We start from the raw sequence: 19,004 nt of genomic DNA, 5'->3' as shown, positions 1-19,004 counted from the left end.
CATAGCCAACTCCAAGAACCACACCACACAATCAATCCCGGAAATGGCACAGAAATGGCATCAAGAGACTCTGATCTCAGCGATATGGAATTCTTAATGGGATGGACCTCAAGTTCCTGAGGAATATGTGCTTTTGCAAGAATAACAACAAGAAAGGCCTGAAGAAAATGCAGGCCAAGGCCAAGGATGCTTGTGCCAAGGCTATCAAGACTCTTGTGAAGTCCAAGTAGGTCAAGGCTAAGATTACAATGGGCATCAATCACAAGCTCAGTCAACTAGCCTACACCATCCACCCCAAGCTTGGTGGGCTAAGACATGTATTGCCAAGGATTTAAGGCTCTGCCAACCCAAGTCCAAGACCCAGACCAAGGCACAAAGCAAGGGTGATGCTCCAGCCAAGGCCTTGACTCCAGCTCTTACCTCAATTCAAGCACCCAAAGTTTCCTAGGCTCCACAAAGTAGAGTTCTTTTCTGACAATGAGAGGGATTGGTGTGACCCCTGGACTGCCATCTGCATGTATCTGGTGTCCTGTGCTATTTTTACAAAAACAAAAATGATACAGTCTCAGAAATCCACAAAGGCAGTTCTTCCCTGTCCTTAGGGTTGCTATGAGTCAGAAACTACTCGATGACAGTGTGTTTGGCTTTACAACTCCTTTAACTTACATTCTTGTGAGAGCTTTAAAGTGCATCCTTCACAGTGTTTGTCACACCATGGCACTCTGCTCTGTTCACGTTTTTTTCCTCAACTGAATACTGCCTCCCTGTGAACAAGAATATGTCTTACTCCCTTCTCATCACTATAACTCTGCTGAGGGACAGGCACACTCGATATTCAATGAATGATCGATATTGTGAATATAGCCTCTTATCTTTAGAAATATGATAAGTTGCTATTGCATATGGAGTCCATAATGAAACCACATCACCCTAGGTGCACAGACCTTGAGCTAAGAAGCCAAAAAGCAAAAACACAGTCAGCATATTTGAAGTTGAAATTCTTGAGGAAAGAAAAAATTCAAGCCTCAAGTTGCAGTATTGAAGGATTAAATGAGCAAAATAGTAAATAATGCAGGAAGTATCCAAAGAAGATGGAAGGAATATGCAGTCATTGTGTCAAAAGAAATGATTGACATTCCACCATTTCAAAGAGTAACATGCTCAAAAGTCAGTGGTATTCAAATTCAAGATGCCCTGAAGATGTTCTCCAAAAACACAGCTCCAGAAACTGATGGGATACCAACAGAAGTCTTGTGTGGCACTTACATAATCTACTATCAACTTGAGGGGTGGAGTCTAGCCTGTCAATCAGGTAATGATCAATGAAGCCTCTGTGTGGGCATGGCCTTCTCCTGAGTTTACTGGGAACTCCTGTCTTCCTCCCAGGAGGCAGGACACCCATTCTCCCTGCTTGACATTCTGTTGACAAGCCACATGGAGTCAGAGCCCTGGAACTGGAGGAACCACATGGAAACCCCCGCCAGTGTTGAGATACTTCCACCACCACTGGATCCACAGGACTTTCCAGTCTCTGGTCTGTAATCTTCCTGCATTTGGTGTTATTGCATGTGTTTTGTGAGTCTGAAGAGGAATTTAGATTGGTATCAGACATATGGGGTAAGTACAGAATTATGGACTTGATCTAGACTGGGATGGGATGTTTTCTTAATATACAATTACTCTTTGATATAAAGCTCTCCCTTACATACATATGAGTGTCTCTGGATTTGTTTCTCTAGTTTATCCAGACTAACACATCTTGCAATAAGCTAATATAGTACTGAAAGCATTTACTAGTCTATGCCAAGAAATTGAGTTGACAGCTATTTGGCCAAATGAATGGAAGAGATTCCATTCCAAAGAGAGTCAACCCCAAAGAATTCAAAAATCATTTAACAACATCATTAATATCACATACAAATACGATTTCGTTGAAGATAATTTTTTGAAAGCCACAACAGTACATCCACAGGGAGCTGCCAGAAATTCAAGTCAGATTTGCCGAAACCAAAAGCAAAGCAAAACTCACTGTCATTGAGTCAACGCCGAATCATAGGGACCCTACAGGACAGGGTAGAACTGCTCCTGGGTTTTCCTAGATTGTAACTCTTTTTGAGACTAGAAAGCTCAATCTTCATCCTGAGATTCAGAAAAGGATGTGGAAATAAGAATATCGTTGCTGATATCATATGGGCCTTGACCTAAAGCAGAAAGATAGCAACTTTCACTTTATTGACTATGCAAAATCATGCAGTTCTATGTATCATAACAAACTATGGATAGCATTGTCAAGACTTGGAATTCCAGAACTCTTACCTGTGCTCATGCAGAGCCTGAACATAGGCCAAGAGGCAGTCGTTCTAACAGAACAGGAAAATACTGCATGGTTTAGAATCAAGAATGTTGTGTGTCAGGGTTATATCCTTTCACCATACTTATTCAAGCACCATGCTGAGCGAATAATTCAAGAAGATGGGCTATGATGAAGAATACAGCAACAGGGTTTGGGGGAGGCTCATTAACAACCTATGAAATGCAGAAGGCACAGCTTGCTGGCTGGGTGAAAAGCACCTGAAGTCCTTGCGGATGCAAGTCAAAGACTGCGGCTGTCAGTATGCATTGCAACTCTCTAGAGTCCTTGCAACTGGACCAATGGACAACATCATGATAAATGGAGAAAAGATTGACATTATCAAGTATTTCATTTCATTGGGGTCCACAGTCAACAGCTATGGAAGCAGCAATCAAGAAATCAAACAATGTCTTGCATTCGGCAAATCTTCTGCACAAGACTTCTTTAAAGTTTGGGAGAGCAAAATATGTTACCTTGAAGAAGAAGATGCACCTGATTCCAACTCTAGTATTGACAATCGCCTCAGAATCGTGTAAAATTGGACAATGAATGTGTGCTCGCCAGGGTTCTCTTGAGAAACAAAACCACAACACTTATGATTACATATACTTCAGAGCATAAGCTTATACGGAGAGAAGGAAAAACAACAGCTAATTAGTCCACCCAGCAGTACAGAGGGCTCTCAGTTCAAGTCACTTTCATGGAACAGTAAATATATTGGAACTTTTGGGTTGCCAGGTCCAAGGTCAAGGAAGCAGACAGCTGAGTCCTCCCTGAGGCAAGGCAGGCAGAGTTTGTCTGCAGGCAGCAAACAGCAGGGTGGGCCAGCAACAATCAGTAGCTAAGGGGCTTAGCAAAGCAGGCCTGGAAAGGATATCCATCTCAAACAATGCAAGGCAACAGATCCACCAGCCTCAAGCTCAAGCGATGTATGCACCAGCAGTGTGGTGAAGTAGGTCTTAAAAGAGCCTCAAGTTCTAGTGACACGATCCATGGGTTGGCCTGGCCCACAGGTAGTGGAGCTTACAGGTCGAGGCAGAGAAGCAGCTAAAGCAGCATCACACTCCAGCACACTGATCACCAGAGAGTAAGAGAGACGGGAGCGGGCCTTGCAGAGCCCTTTATCTCTTTGCCCTCGTTGGCACAATAAACCTAACTATCACAATAAGGAAGATCACAAAAGAATTGGTGCATTTGTGTTATTACGTTGGTGATGATCATTGAAAGTACTATAAACTGCCAAAAGAGCAAATAAATCTGTCTTGGAAAAAGTATAGCCAGAATGCTCATTGGAAGTAAGGATGGTGAGACAAAGTCTCATATATTTTGGACTCGATGTTGTCATGAAAGAACAATTCCTGGAGGAAAAAAAAAACATAGTCCTTGGTAAAATTAAGGGTTCATAAAAAGGAGAAAGACTCAACCAGATGAATTGCAGCAATGGGGTCAAACATGAGAGTTGTGAGGACCGTATAGGAATGGGGAGTGCTCCATTCCATTTTACATAGGGTCCTTATGCGCTTGAACTGAATCTGCGAACCCCTAACCATGACTCGTAGCCCATCTATGAAGCCAATTAACTTCTTTTTCATTTTAGCATTGAATTATTTCCAACAGAGAAACCAGTTGACAGTCAACAAGAATGAAAAATGTCAAGCCACTTATGATGGTACTAAAACAATTAAGTGAAATAGTGACCGAAGGTGGCATTGACTTAACCTGTAATGTGTCTTGAAAATCCCAATCCCCTTTCTTTGGGTTTCCCAAGCTGCCTGTTGTACTCCTGACCAGGCTCCATCCATTTCCCTCTTGGAGACAAAGCTCTCTCGGGAAGCTATTCATCCTGTTCCCTTTCCCTTTGATTCCAAAGGTAGAAACTGAAGACCAGGTGTTGGTCAGCTTCTGTGGCAGAGAGACAACGGACACAGAGCAGACTCCTGGCCAAGAACCAGTGCTCTCCCCTGGCTCCTTCATGTCCATCACTTTCCGATCCGATTTCTCCAATGAGGAACGATTCACGGGCTTTGATGCCCACTACATGGCTGTGGGTAAGTTAGAAGTGAGTACTTTGTCCCTTTGTCCCTCCCTCCCTCTCTGTCTCTCCTCCTCCTCCTCCTCCTCCTCCTCCTCCTCCTCCTCCTCCTCCTCCTCTTCCTCATGCCTTCCTTCTCTCCCCACATTTACTTCTCTCTCTCTCTCTCTCTCTCTCTCTCTCTCTCTCTCTCTCTCTCTCTGTCTCGTAAAGAGCCAGGAAGGAGGCAGTTGTCCATAAGAGTCTTTAATCACTGCACCTCTCCATGATCCCTCCCCTCTAGGCTCCACCATTCCAGTTCCAAGCTCTGTGCTTCTTCACTTGTCACTCAAAGTCCTCCACAATCCAGGCTCGCCTCTTTGCCAATTTAGCTATTTATACCTCTCTTCAAAAACACAAATTCTGCTACTTTCCAGCCAGACTAAAATAGTCTTTACTCCCCACATTTGCTCTGAGCTCTCCCACCACCTCTCTGAAGAATCTGTCCAGCATCGGGATGTTTTTGCACTCTACTTTGATCACATCTTGACTCTGTTCGACATATTCTTCAAGATCAGATTAAAATTCACCACGGCTCGGAGGTTCTGTTCTTTGCTTCTCCAATAGAGACAGTTTCGCCCCTCTCTCTCTCCCTCCCTCCCTGCATCACCATTGATTTTCACCATGAGCTTGTTCTGAGCAGCAGCATGCTGTTGAGAAGGAGAGGCAGTGCTGGGAAGAGAGTCCCCGCTGATAGGTTCTGCTGTTACTTGCTGTATGAGCTTGGACCAATCATTTAGCTGGTCTCAAAATGTATTCTTTTCTATGTGGTGTAAGAATAAATCCATGGGTCCTTGCCTCCTCGCAGAGTTGTTGGAGGGTCCCGTGTGCAATGATGCCCGTAGGTTGTGAGGGGAGATGCAAATGAAGGCTTTGACACCTCAGTGTCCTGACTGCTATGATCTCCTAAAGGGCCAGAGTTGCCTCCTTTTCCCCAGCACTATGAGAACTGATGACACTGGAATACTCGCCATGTAGATGCTACCATTTATTTCTGCTATCCTTTATTTACCCCGTCTCTGTCCATTTGCCCCTCTGTCAGTGCACTTCCTTCTACATACTGATGTCCATCATTAACTAGAGTTCAATATTTGTTCACTAAATCCCAAAATGACATGGACTGTGGGTCACAGGTCAGCAGTTTGAACCCACAGTCACTTCTCAGGGGAACGATGAAACCTCGTATTTCCATAAAGATGTACAGCCTTGGAACTCCAAAGAGGCAATTCTACTCCCCCTGAGGGCTGCTCTGAGTTGGCATTGACTCGATGGCAGTGAGTAAAGATCCGTTGTGCTAATCTTCTGGTTTCATGTAAATGAACACAGAGGAAACACATTGGTAATAATGCAGTATATTCCATTTTGAAGAGATCATGAATACAGCTACTATTAACCTTTTTGTATGAGTCCTTTTGGGGGACATATAATTTCATTTCCACTGGAAGCTTAATACACACTATTGTGGGTAAGTTAGCTCTTGAAGTTGATCCCAGTCTTGAAGACTGTATAGAACTGAATCTTGATATGATGAAAGTAGAGTGAATGGTCCTCCATGGTAATTATATTGGAATATTTCATTTCTTAAGAAATTATCAACCTTTCTCAAAGTGTTCATACCATTTTTATCCCACCATCAGTGCAAGAGAGTTCTGGTCTCTCTACAACACTCATTGTCTCAATACTTAGCCATTTTGGTGGGTGTGCAGTGGCACCACTGGAGCTCTGGTGGCACAGTGGTCGAAGTTCAAAACCACCAGCCACTCCACAAGAGAAAGACTGGGCTTTCCACTTCCCCAAAGAGTTGCCGTTTTAGAAACTCACAGGGAAGTTCTAGCTGTCCTCTAGGGTTGTTATGAGTCAGCATCAACTCAAAGGCAGTGAGTTTGGTTTGATTTGTTTGGGGTAGTGGTACCTCATTGTAGTATTAATTTGCATTTCCCTGACCATCAATGATGTGGAGTATCATGTTTTGAGATGTTCTGTATTTTCTTTTTTTTTTCTGTATTTTCTTTTTTGAGAAATATGTTCAAAATGGTTGCAGATTTTAAAACTTGGGTTTGAGAAGATGTACCTTTTTATCTTTGTTTCCCCAAATGCCAAGGATAAGCCTGGCACCTATTAAGCACTTAGAAATAGAGAGAAAGGCATCATGGAGTAGTTGTTAAGAGCCCACACTCAGGAGTGAACCCACCGTGATTTGAATTCTAACTCAGCCACTTACTACGTAACTGTAACTTTGAATCAATTACTTCATGCCTCTGTATCTGCGTTTTTCATTTACAGGATGGGGACAGTGGCAGGGCCTTTGAGCACACAGCCGTTCTTATAGCTGCTAGGGGCATAGCGCCCCCATAGTAGCTTGGGTTCAAACCTGATTCTCTACAACCTTGGATTAGTTGCCTTACCTTCATTAGCTCTAGTTTCTCCACTTGTAGAGGTGAGATAACTGCTGCCCTTGGGCTGTATGTGAGGAATCAATGCAAGAATCTGTGTATTTCCCAGCGCAGTGGCCACCCCATGGGCAGCGTCTATAACTGTTGACTGTTTGGGCATCCTATGTATTAATGACGGAGGGACTCTCCTTCCCCTGCAGATGTGGACGAGTGCACGGAGAGGGAGGATGAGGAGCTGTCCTGTGACCACTACTGCCATAACTACATTGGCGGCTACTATTGCTCCTGCCGCTTTGGCTACCTCCTCCACACGGACAACAGGACCTGCCGAGGTAGGACCGGGCAGTCAGTCCATACACTACCTTATGTGCACATCGTCCCAACGGGAGTAGAGAGAGCTCACAAGTCATAGCAATAATTAAAATGCAATCCATAGATATAGACCTGAGATACCTCATGGATGAAGATGCTACAATTCCCATGTAGCTGTGATCCTGGACTCAAGTTACCATAGGACAGCATGAGAAAACAAAACTCTGGCCAAGTGGCCCCTTTTGGTCCCCCAGGCTTACCTCCTCTCCTACTCTAGGTCATTAGCTCGTTCAAGTTAAAGGAAAAGCTGGGTTCCCCAGTCTTCTCTCTCCGAACTCTGAACTATGCCTCACACAACAGTTTCTTCTTTCCTAGGGCTCCTTAAAGTTTCATAACTCACGGAACACCTTAGTCCAAAGGGAGGACAAGCAGAGAGACAGCAAGTTCGCTCGCTCTCTCACTCTCTCGCTCTCTCGGTTTTCATTTTTTCATCACCCCTGAGTAGTATCAGAGAATCTGATGAGACAAATCATCACACCAGATAAAGGGAACCCCGGAGAGAGAACCAGAAAGCCTGAGTCTGAGTCTAGAGTGTGAATATGAATAAGTGTGTCTATGACCATGGACAAAACACTTCCCCTCACTTTTCCAGATATGGAAAATGTAGCATTGATTCCTTCCTGGCTGGTTTCCTGAGGCCACTGGGAAAACCAGATCGAGTAGCAGGTAAGGAAAGATGGCTCTGGTGTGTCATCTTGCTCTGGTGTGTCTCCCACAGTGGAATGCAGTGACAACCTCTTTACCCAGAGGACCGGCGTGATCACCAGCCCAGACTTCCCCAACCCTTACCCCAAGAGCTCTGAATGCTTCTACGCCATCAAGCTAGAGGAGGGCTTCATGATCAGCCTGCAATTTGAGGACATTTTTGACATTGAAGACCATCCCGAGGTGTCCTGCCCCTACGATTACATCAAGGTAAGTCTGCGATGAACATTTCCCCAACAAGACTGGAAAACCCTAGCTGCTGACGAGGAAATTGATATTCTGGGGCCTTTACTTCTTCCCTAGATAAGAAGCTGAACAGCTAATTTCTTTGAAAAAAATTATGAAAGTTGTTGTTATTAAAAATAACACCCACCAGCTCAGTGAGATCCTGTCTAGAGCTTCCCCATAGGTGATCAAACTTGATGCTTGACTATCAGGGTAGTTTAAGCAGAGGGTTCTAGGTTCAAATCTGCTGTAAGGCAGCTCTGGGGGCATTCCTGATTCAGTTGCCCAGGACTCTGCTCAGAAGGGTTAATGCTTAGCGGAATGACCTGCTGTTGCATCTTTGACATTCTTCATAACTTTATAACAGGGGCCACATTCTCCTCTGCGCTGGGTCCAGAAATGAGGTAGTCCTGGTTAGGCCAAGAGTAACTCAATTTGTGATTATTCTGTTGATGTCGGTGAAATGTGAATTTGAATGTGAGCTGTGGTTAGTCAGGATGGTGGAAACGGTATTTTTAGCTGTGTAAGAAATAAGATCCACAACCCTTGGAGTGTGATGGGCTGAAATACCCAAATGGAGCGCACATCTGAATAGGAAGCTGTGATCTCCGGAGCCGCGCTGAGTGTGAGCTAAAGGTAGGCACCTGGCAGTGTGGGAGCCACAGAAACAGGAGGGAGCTCCTGGGAAAGAGATGGAAGAACACAACAGACTAAGAACAAAGGCAGGGGAAAAAGTGTCCACAAATGGGGTGGAGAGGCGCAGTTAGAGGCCGAGAGGAAAAATAATTCGACTGTCAAAGAGGGGGTCTGTCAGCAGTGGTAAAGAAATCTGAGAGTCTATGAAAGAAAACTTACACACTCGATATTTGGATAAGGTGGCTAAGAGACAGCTTGATGTCAAGTGGTCTAGCAGAAAGCACGGAGCACTTGTTTCTGTTGCTGAGTGGCAACAAATTAGTTTACAGTTTTGTGTGTCGGAAGTCTAAGTGAGATCGATTGGCATCTCTGCTTAGGGTCTTACAAGGCCAAAATCAAGGTGTTGGTCAGACTGGGCTCTTTTCTAGAGACTTTGTGGAAGAGTCTGCTTCCAAGGTCATTCAAGTTGTTGGCAAAGTTCAGCTCCTGTGGTCATAGAATTGAAGTGTTGTGCTAGTGCTAGTTGTGAGTGCAAGTCCTGCCACATGATTCCTTTCATCTCAGCAAAAGAACCTCCCTCCACTGAGTTCCTCTTATATTTCAGGTTTGACTTCCTGCCCTACTATTAGCTGGGGAAAAGTGTGCTTTTAAAGAGCTTGTGTTATTAGATTAGGTCCATCAGACAAATAGCCTTATCCCTAAAGTTTTGGATTAGTACCTTTAATTACATCCACAAAATATCTTTTGCCATGGAACTAACATTATCATAAAGTAGTCCTGAGAGAGAAGGTTATGAGAGTAGTTTAGCATTTCACCTACACACATCGTCTCCTGGGAGATGTGAGCCTTATCCAGGATTTAACCTCTGGGGACTTTACTTTTTCCCCTTCTTCATAAGAGAGATGATGACAAGACAAGATGTCGCCCAAGATTGTGGAAGTCCCCAAATGAGGGTTAAAGAGACCTGGTCCTCAGAGATGAAAAACAAAGGGGTGGAAAGCAAGAGAAGGGTCCAGGCCTGGAGTTGAGAAAGGTGGATCCGGGAGTCAACTTTGCCCTTCTCTTCATCTCCCTCCTCTCCATCCCACCCAGAGTCTCTCCTAGTCAACACCCAATTCACTTCCTCGTTTCCACTCTTGCCCTACATCATCTAGCCTCATGTAGCTTATAAAACCTGGATTAGATGAAGATTGAACTTGGAATTGGGTGTAAATTCCATTGCACATGTGCCCCTTGCCTACTGTTTCAAGGATGTACCAGGACTCGCCCCTACCATACTCCTGGGATTCAAGTACATGAACTTCTTGGTTTTGCTCTTAAAACTCACCAGTCTTTCCACCTTTCACCTTCATCTTTACATAAACTGCCACTTCCTCAAAAAGGTCTTCCCTGACCACCTCTCTCAGTTACTCTACTCATGTCATTTATGTACATGATGAACAATGTAAGCGATATAAGTCTTACTATCTGCGTGATAAATATCCAAAATGCATGAGGTGTTATATCAGTCCTACTGATTCTTTCTATAACCCTTACCATAGCCTGTAATTATTTATTTCTTGTTAGTCTCCCCTGACGAAACTGCTGGTTTTGGGAAAGAGAAATGTTGTCTCCTTAGTGCTCCTGAGCAGGATCTACACCTGTCTGAACTACAACGTGTTCATATTTTGCTTAGCAGAGAATTAGTAGGCAGCCTTGTCCACTTCCGGAGCCATTGTAAAGTGTACATGGGAGATTGGGGATGAAACTGGATTAGTGGATGATAACGCCTACCAACAACGTGGGCAAAGACCATGGGTCCACACCGAGGCTTCCGGAATCCCCAGCTGACAGTGGAGGGGAGGGCTGTCCTGCAGAAGACACCGTAGCCATTCCAAAGTGGTACTTCTTTCTCTATCTTCTACCTCATAGATTAAAGTGGGTTCAAAAGTACTAGGCCCCTTCTGTGGAGAGAAAGCCCCAGGACCCATCAATACCCAGAGTCACAGCATCCAGATCGTGTTCCACAGTGATAACTCGGGCGAGAACCGGGGCTGGAGGCTCTCGTACAGAGCGGCAGGTAACACGGGCTCCCCCTCCAGGGTGGCTACCACTGTGCTCAGCCCTCTCAGGGACCAGGGGAGAGAGGGGGAGGACGGGTGCTGGCCTGGGGCTTCTCTGTTGACCTGACAGCACTCCAACTCTCCCACTGAGCACCGAGGTCTCTACACGGGCTCGCTCCTAAAGCGGGAGCTGGGGAAGGCAAGGATTGAACTCAGCTAGTAATTTTCAAAATGTCTTGTACTTCAGAAGCACAAGAGGAGCTTTAAAAAAAATGTTGTCTCTTGAACCCCCTCCTGCTAGGATCCACTAGGCCTTGAGAGCATCTGTCGAGCTCCAGCCTTCTCTGTGTCCAGAGCTGCCATTTAGCTGTGGGCCTGGGAGCCGCATTGCATTAGGGCTGTAACTTCCGTGTGGGCTACCCAGACTGGCAAGGCCCACAGGTCTCATTCTCCATTCCCCCAGGCTCTGAGCGCTGACCCAAACTTGACATGACCATTCCCCCCGAAGGGTCTGCTGTAAGTCAAGGAAGAGGGTGGGCAGGGGTGACAAAAAGACCATAGCGCATCGTAACTAACCCACAGTGCATAGAGCCTGGGACTTTGGCTCTGTCTGTGCTATCACATTTGCTATCTCGTTCTGGGAACAGGGTAGAACAAGGTACTCAGAAACAGCCACCTGTCAGCCGACAATATCTGGCGAGATCCTGGCCTGAGGACCATGTCAGATTTAGACCATTCCGACACATCTATTCACACTCTTGCTGACACTTTGAACAATGATCTTGGAGAAAAAGAAACATTGGGATCATTATGAGAGGCAAATGATATCCATTTATAGGGAGACCATTTTAACTGAATATTGAAACCCTAATCATTTCATCAGAGATGTCCGTGTATGAAGGTAGAAGTGGGGGAAACAGATGTACACAGTGCCTATTCAGGAGGATGTTGTAGAAGAAGCAACAGACAAGGGTTAGACTCAAAAGCACTCAATCTCCTTCCCATCCTCAGTTTTAACGAAAGGAGCTAGCCATTCTCATTTTAAAAATAAGGAGATGAAGGGCCCTAGTTGGATGCCGACTTACTGAAGGTTGAAGAGAGTACATGCCTGGAAGGGCCTAGAAGGTTCAGGTCTCCCAACCTAAGTTCTGGCGTTTCTCCATCTCGTCCCACCTCCTGTTTATGGGCTAATTCTCCCCTTGTGAGACTTTCCCCGGCTTTTCACTCACTGTCCCTTCATTTGCTCCCCATCAGGGAATGAGTGCCCAGAGTTGCAGCCTCCTGTTCATGGGAAAATCGAGCCCCTGCAGGCCAAGTATTTCTTCAAAGACCAAGTGCTCATCAGCTGTGACACAGGCTACAAAGTGCTAAAGGTACAGCTCTTGAGTCTGCAGATGAGAAGAATTTCTCCCGATCCTCCTGGGGAAGCTGGGTCTCTGGAACGTCTCATAGGCCTGGCACAGGGTTTCCTAGCTTCCCAGCAATCACCGATGTGCTCCAGAAGTTCACATCTTCTGGAAATCAGAAGCACGCGTCCCAAATGCGCTCTCAGCTGTTTTCCAAGTGTAACCCGTAGAGCGGCAGCATCGCTGTCACCTGGAAACTGGCAAGAAATGCAAATCCTTGGGCCTCGCACTAGACCTCCTGAATCAGAAACTCCAGGGGTGGTCCAGCAATCTCTGGTGATTTGTCCTGGTTGTCGGGTTCTGTTGACCCATATATTTTTGAAACTCAAACCAGTCTTTGATGAATATGTCCGGCAGATGGCACTGATGAGCTCTAGCTTTGAGACCCCTAAAGATGAAGTTTAAGGGCTCAGCAATTCCCTCAGAGATCACTGCCTGATTCCTTCTTATAAACCGCTCCTCCTCCTCTTCCTCCTCTCCGGGCTGTGAGAAGTGGATGTGATTTCAGCATCTATTTTGGTATTTTGTATTATCGTGTCCTTGAAGGCTCCTGGTTGGACAATCCCATGAAAGGACAGCCAGGTTTAGAGTTTGAGCTGACAAGCAACTGCCTGCGCCCTCCTCCACTGCCTTCTTCTCACAGCTTCTACATGCTTCTCCCTAGGATGGCGTGGAGATGGACACATTCCAGATTGAGTGTCTGAAGGATGGATCGTGGAGTAACAAGATGCCTACCTGTCAAGGTAAGACAGAAACTAGATTGGTGTGTGTGTGTGTGTGTGTGTGTGTGTGATTCTGCCCAGAAACAAGCAAGGGTGAGGACTTGCTAAGAGCTTCCAGATGCAGACTGTGGCCTGGCATCGAGAAGCTTTGTTCGTGCCCGTCCAGGAGACAGCGGTGAGCTCCGGCAGAAGTCCCATGGTGAGGCTGTCACAGGACCAGGCCGGGCTTCCTTCCGCTGTGTGAAGGGTTATGCCCGGAACTGAGTTATTTTGCCATTCTCTACAGGACCAACAGCCTCACCCACTAAATCTTCTAGGACAGCTCGTGATTACCCCTGGGTAGGAAGGGCCATGGGGTCACCCCTGTGCACCTGTGTGAGGAAGAAGACACAGCTTTGTACTGGGTCTTGGATCCTGGAGTTCTTGTCACAGCTCTGTCGCTAACTTCTCTGTGGCCACAGATAAGATTCTTCACCTCAACGATAAAAAGAAAAGCGTTGAGCTAGCTTTAATACTCTATAATATATGTCAGTAATTTTGTAACTTGTTGTTAGGTGCCATTGAGCCAATTCTGACCTATAGTGACCCTGTGCACAACAGAACGAAATACTGCCTGGTACTGTGACATCCTCACGGTTGTTCTTATGCTTGAGCTCAGTGGTACAGCCACGATGTCGATCCATCTCATTGAGGGCTTCCCTCATTTTCGCTGCCTCTACTTTACCAAGCATGATGTCCTTCTCCAGGGGCTGGTCTCTCCTGACAACATAATCCAAAGAACGTAAGACAAAAATCTCACCATCCTTGCCTCTAAGCAGTTCTGGTTGTCCTTCTTCCAAGATAGATGTGTTTGGCCCTTTGGCAGTCCATGGTATCACCATTTTGTCTTCCTTCTTCAATGTCCAGTTTTCACCTGCATATGAGGCCATTGAAAAACCTAGGGCTTGAGGAGCTGATACCAAGGGATCAAGTAGAAAGCAAATGTTTTGAGAATGATGATGGCAACAAATGTGCAAATATGCTTGACATAATGGATGGATGTATGGATTGTGATAAGAGTTGTACAAGCCCCCAATAAAATGATTAAATTAAAAAACATACACACACAAACACACAAAAAAAGAAAGAAAGAAAATCCTATGGCGTGGGTCATCTCCACTTTCCAAGTAACTGCCTTTCTTTTCAACACTCTAAAGCAGTCTTGTGCAGTAGATTTATCCAGAGCAATGAATCGTTAAAGCTTGCAGTCCATATAACTCATATATAAATTTAGAGTCTGTCAAATAATCTATATGTCCATATGATCCATATACATTTGTGAAAACACAAAGTTCCAGCCCCTACACATGCCCAAGTGCTGGTAATGCTGGACTTGTAAGGAATCCAATTTTGGACAATTATCTACAACATCAGGTAAAAAGAGGACTAATAACAGGAAAGGCAGGGAAAGATGGAGCAAGAAAATGAATAAGGAAAGAAGAGGGGAAAAGACAAGGTGGCACGAAGGGAGAGGGGATTTGCTTTAGGATGGAGAAGGGAGGAGTCAGCCATTAGGGTTGGGTCCACCCTATGACTTTTGCGTGTGAACTTTGGAGTTGTGCCTTCCTTCTCCTTCTCCTATGGATCTATGGATTCCGTAGGGAGAGATCAACATCAACTACCCAAGGGAAACACTCTCAAGCAGTTGAGGCAAATTCGAGGCAGAACTTTAAGCAGAATGCTCTTGATTTTAATGTGATGATGAGGCTGGCCTGTGAGCCCAATGTAGGGAAAGGAGGGCTTTGTTTGCATCTATGGGATGCTTGTTTAGAGTTCTATGGGAATGCAGATTGGGACTGCAGGTCGTAGACATCAAGGAACTCCAGTGTCAGCAGACCATCCACATTCTGCGCGATACGGTGGTGCTGTGACTGAGTCTAAGCAAAGCACTGTGCAGGACAATGAAAGGAAGAAGAAAATGAATGAGGTTATGGAGTCAGTGGACAGACTGTGACCCTGGAGGCAGGTAGTTCTAGGTTCAAATCCAGACTTTGCTAGTTGAGTGTCCCTGAGTAATTTGCTCAGCCCCTTTTAGGCTGTTTTCTACCTTTCCGATTTGATTGAGAGCTAACTACAAAACGGTTTACCTATGGAGCACATGGGTCACAGTCAAAGCTCAGTAAAGGACTGGGGTGTTGAGAGATCTCTGAGACTACAGAGAAGGGAGTTGAGAACAGACAAGATGTTCCAGTACAAGGGAATGGAAAAGCCAATGGAGGGAGAGGTGGAAATTTGAGTTATTGCCCTGGCTCTGCCTCTGCCTTATTGTGCCGATGGCAAACCAGTCCTGTCTCACTGTCAGTGCCATCTGATGTCAAATGACGGTATAGACCAGATGAATGCAAACATTTCCCTCCACAGGCAGTAATTTATCATTCTCATGTGCTAGGATGTGCAGCTGCACAAATTCTCAGCATGGCACAAATCCCACCATCCCACACTGTCCTTCCAACTGACTGTAACTTCCAACTGACGCATTCTCAATCCATTCTGGTGGAACAATTTCTGTATTTCCTGCATGAACTATTTCTGCTTTGCTTGCTAATTTTTCTCATTCTCTTCTCTCTCTCTCTCTCTCTCTCTGTCTCTCTCTGTCTCTCTCTCTCTCTATCTCTCCCTGCTTTCTTTCTTTATACCACCTGATCCCTCTTTGATCTTCGCCACGGTGGCAGGAAGCGAAACTGATTTGGAGAGAGAACTGGAGTCAGAGCAAGTGACAGAGTGAATGACTGACTGGACCCCACACAGTGCAGACATCCAGCAGGGGACCACTCACAGAACCTCCGGGGCCCCGAGTGCCCTCGCACAAACCCACTCTGTGAACAACTCAAGCCCCATGCCCTGTGGATTAGAATGGATGCTCACAGGACAACACGGTGTCACGCAAATGAAGCAGCTGCCTGTGTGGGAACAAATCCTCCACTCGGGGGTCTACCCCTCTCACAGATGTTACTCTGGAAAAGATGGAAATGTCCAGGAAAGAGTTTTTCAAAGCACTTCTGAGTTAATTGTCTTCTTCTCAAAAGACAATGACTTACGTTCCCAGAGACTTGTGATTTTAATACACAATCACGTGGCCTTAGGCTGACCAGAACAAAGTGGAGCCTGGTGTTCAAACCACTGTCCACTGCAAGCTTCCATAGGCCAGAATGCCTGTAACTTTGACTTTTAAGGTTTCTATGTGTCCTTCTTTTCTAATACCCATGAGTAGATAAAATTAATAACTCAGAGAATTTGCAGTTAGCAAGGGGACACGGGCAGGACCCAGACATCTTTTCATGCTCCAAAGGGTCCCTTCCACCCACATCTAACACAGGGATTGAAATTCACCCATGAGTCTTTCCTCCAAGTTACAAATCTGTTGTTTCTAAACATTCGGAAATAAAAACAAAGACATTAAAGGTGAAGGCATCCCACTTGACAGCAAGCATCCTCGGCCATGCTGCCAATGGACATCGCAGGGTCAAAACTAGCAGTGTGGAAAGGGCAGTGGCACAGTGGCCATCGTGTCAGGAATGTGCTTCGGCCCGAACAAAACCTGGAGACATACCAGAGGAGCCTTGCACTACACTGTGACTGCCTCACCCCATGGGGTAATTCAATGTCCACCTGTAAACAGAATCCTGCAAAAAAAAAAAAAGGCAATAAAATCTTGCCATCTTAGACCATAGCTACTGAAGATCTATCAAATAAATATATTTAAGGCCACAAAGTGGAGAAAACCAGGTGGAGTAGGGGGGCTCCAAATTTAGAACAGAAGATTTGATATGGAGCTACAGAATTATGTGAGGGGGCTTGAAACAGTTCATGGAGCAGGGGGTGGGGGGGCGACTCCACTATCTTTTCATTCCATTTTTATCCAAGCTTTTTAAAGTTCCCCTTGTACCAGCAGTCCTGAGAGACACGTCCTCAGAAAAGAGAGACTGAAGGACGAGGAAAGGTGAACAAGGAAGCTGTGCTCTCCAGTGAGAAGAATTAAGATAGATGTTTGAGAAGTAATGTTTGACACCGGCCCCCAGCATGCCTGAGACATGGCCATGCAGTCATCCCAGGCAGCAGCGATTAGACAAGCCGAGACTTGGAAGGGGGAAGCCACAGGCAAGAATGAGAAAGGGGGGGGGGGTGTCTGGTGGTGCTGCATCCAGGTGTACCAAGGGGAGTGTGGCAATGAGACTGGGAAGGGGGCTGGCACCAACTCCCTGGGACCTGATTGTGCCCCTGGCTCTAGGAAACCTGCCAGATTGTGGCAAAACCCTGCTCAGGTCAAGGAAGGTGGGTCTGAAAGACAAGGCAGCAAGAACCAAAGTGGGGAAAGAGTGGGGGGTGGACCATCCTATGTCAGACTATGAGAACAGGGGATCACGGTGATGAGAAAAAGACAGTCATTTTTATCCCAGGTAATGACAAGGAGCAGTCAAGAGGATAGAGCCCGTCCTAAAACTATGAAGCAAAACGGAGGAGGCAGGAGTTGGATATAGGATCTTTGAGTAGGCCTTTATTAAGGGAAATTGCCTCCCAGTCTCAGGGAGCCATGCCTCTTTGTAGGGAAGAAAGCCATCATTTCCTCATTCAATGTAATATTTTAATTTCTCTATAATCAAAGAGTTTATCTTCTCTATAAGCAAATAGTGGGCTGCTCAAATTCACCTGGAAGTACTTTGGAAGAAAGGTCTACCAATCGACTTCCCAAAGGCAACAGCCATTGGAAGGAAGCCCTGTGGATCACAGTTCTGCTCGGAACTGCATGAGGTTACCATGATTTGGCAACCATTTGATGTCAAATGGTTTAGTCTGATTTGGTTTGTGGATGGTGGTAGGGTCAGCTCCTCGGTGGGCAAAGTTCCTTCTTTAGAGTGATGGGAAAACAGACACTTGACCCAGAAAACAACCCCTGGCTAATGCCGGAGACATTGATCTGACCACCTGGCCGTGTCTAAAACCAACCCTGGAATTTCTCCACTAGGAATTAAGTAGTAACATCTGAGCATATTTTAGATGAATGAACTGCTGGGCCAAAGTTAAGGAAAACTAGAGGCAGTCTTGCTAAGAGTAATAACCATAGTTAGCTGCTAATCAATAGCACTTCCTCAAAAAGGAGGAAAAAAAACCCTGCTTTGAGCACCAGCAAGAGAATGAATCTAAAACTGTTTGTAGTTGTAAATAATAAATATTATCACTTCGTGTTACTTTAATGTTGACCCGCATACACTCACCGTAGAGAGTATATGTGTATTTTTACTTCTAAGGGATAACAATAAATGAGAATGTCTTGCCCAGGGGAAATGGAGACCAGAGCACACCATTAGCCACTTTTCTAGCTTGTGTGTTCTTTGTGGACAGACGTACCTATGCTCACTCCTGCCATCCTCTATCCCTCCCCTCTCCTTGGAAGGGGCTGGGGAACAGCTATGTTTTCAGTTCTCTTCCAGCACAAAAATTGGAGTCATAAATCACAATATCTGGAGAGCATTTCAGAGGGACGTGGTCCTACTGTTTCCCAGGATGAGAGGTTTTCAATCTGGAGGAGGAGGGACTCTGGGAATTCTACCAGGACCGTAGGACGCCATCCTCTAAACACAGCAGGCCAGCAGCTCATACCTAACATTAACCAGCTAAGCCCATAGCCGTGCCGTTGATTCTGGTTCATAGAAGCCAGCGGAGAACTGCCTCTGGGGTTTCCAAGGCAGTACAACTTGATGGGAGCAGACTGCCCACACCTGACTGCGGTGAAGCAGTTGGGGGTTCAAACCATTGACCTTTCAGTTAGTAGCCATTTAAAATCCTAGGTCAGAGTCAAAGAATCACAGAGAAATTCCAGGACTGGAAAACCAATCTTTCAGAACAGGCAGTAGACTAAAAAACACTGAGATAGGTTAGGAAACCCACCTTCTAGTTCTCCATCTGAGAGTGACCTGCTGTGTGGTCTTAGGCCCGATAGTGCCCTCTCGGGGCTCCCCTCTATTTTTAAAGAGAAGATCCTATGTTGTCTGCCTTCATTTCTTTCACAACTGTGAAATTCTGGGAGTTCTCTATAATTCTT

At 45.6% G+C, this 19,004-nt stretch overlaps 1 protein-coding gene across 2 annotated transcripts in view; it reads left to right on the top strand.

The window, feature by feature from the left end:
* Positions 1-19,004, top strand: part of MASP1 (MBL associated serine protease 1) — a 79,249-nt gene that overhangs the window by 30,637 nt on the left and 29,608 nt on the right. For both annotated transcript variants that reach the window (XM_075556191.1, XM_075556190.1), the window contains exons 3-8: positions 4,224-4,401; positions 7,018-7,149; positions 7,908-8,104; positions 10,667-10,814; positions 12,052-12,170; positions 12,868-12,946. In XM_075556191.1, coding sequence (XP_075412306.1) covers positions 4,224-4,401; positions 7,018-7,149; positions 7,908-8,104; positions 10,667-10,814; positions 12,052-12,170; positions 12,868-12,946 — 853 coding nt within the window. The remainder of the gene's footprint in view (positions 1-4,223; positions 4,402-7,017; positions 7,150-7,907; positions 8,105-10,666; positions 10,815-12,051; positions 12,171-12,867; positions 12,947-19,004) is intronic.

Source organism: Tenrec ecaudatus, chromosome 8, assembly GCF_050624435.1.
Source record: "Tenrec ecaudatus isolate mTenEca1 chromosome 8, mTenEca1.hap1, whole genome shotgun sequence".
NCBI classification, from domain to species: domain Eukaryota; kingdom Metazoa; phylum Chordata; class Mammalia; order Afrosoricida; family Tenrecidae; genus Tenrec; species Tenrec ecaudatus.
Note: the sequence above shows the minus strand (reverse complement) of the source record. Positions and strands in the feature narration are given on the sequence as shown.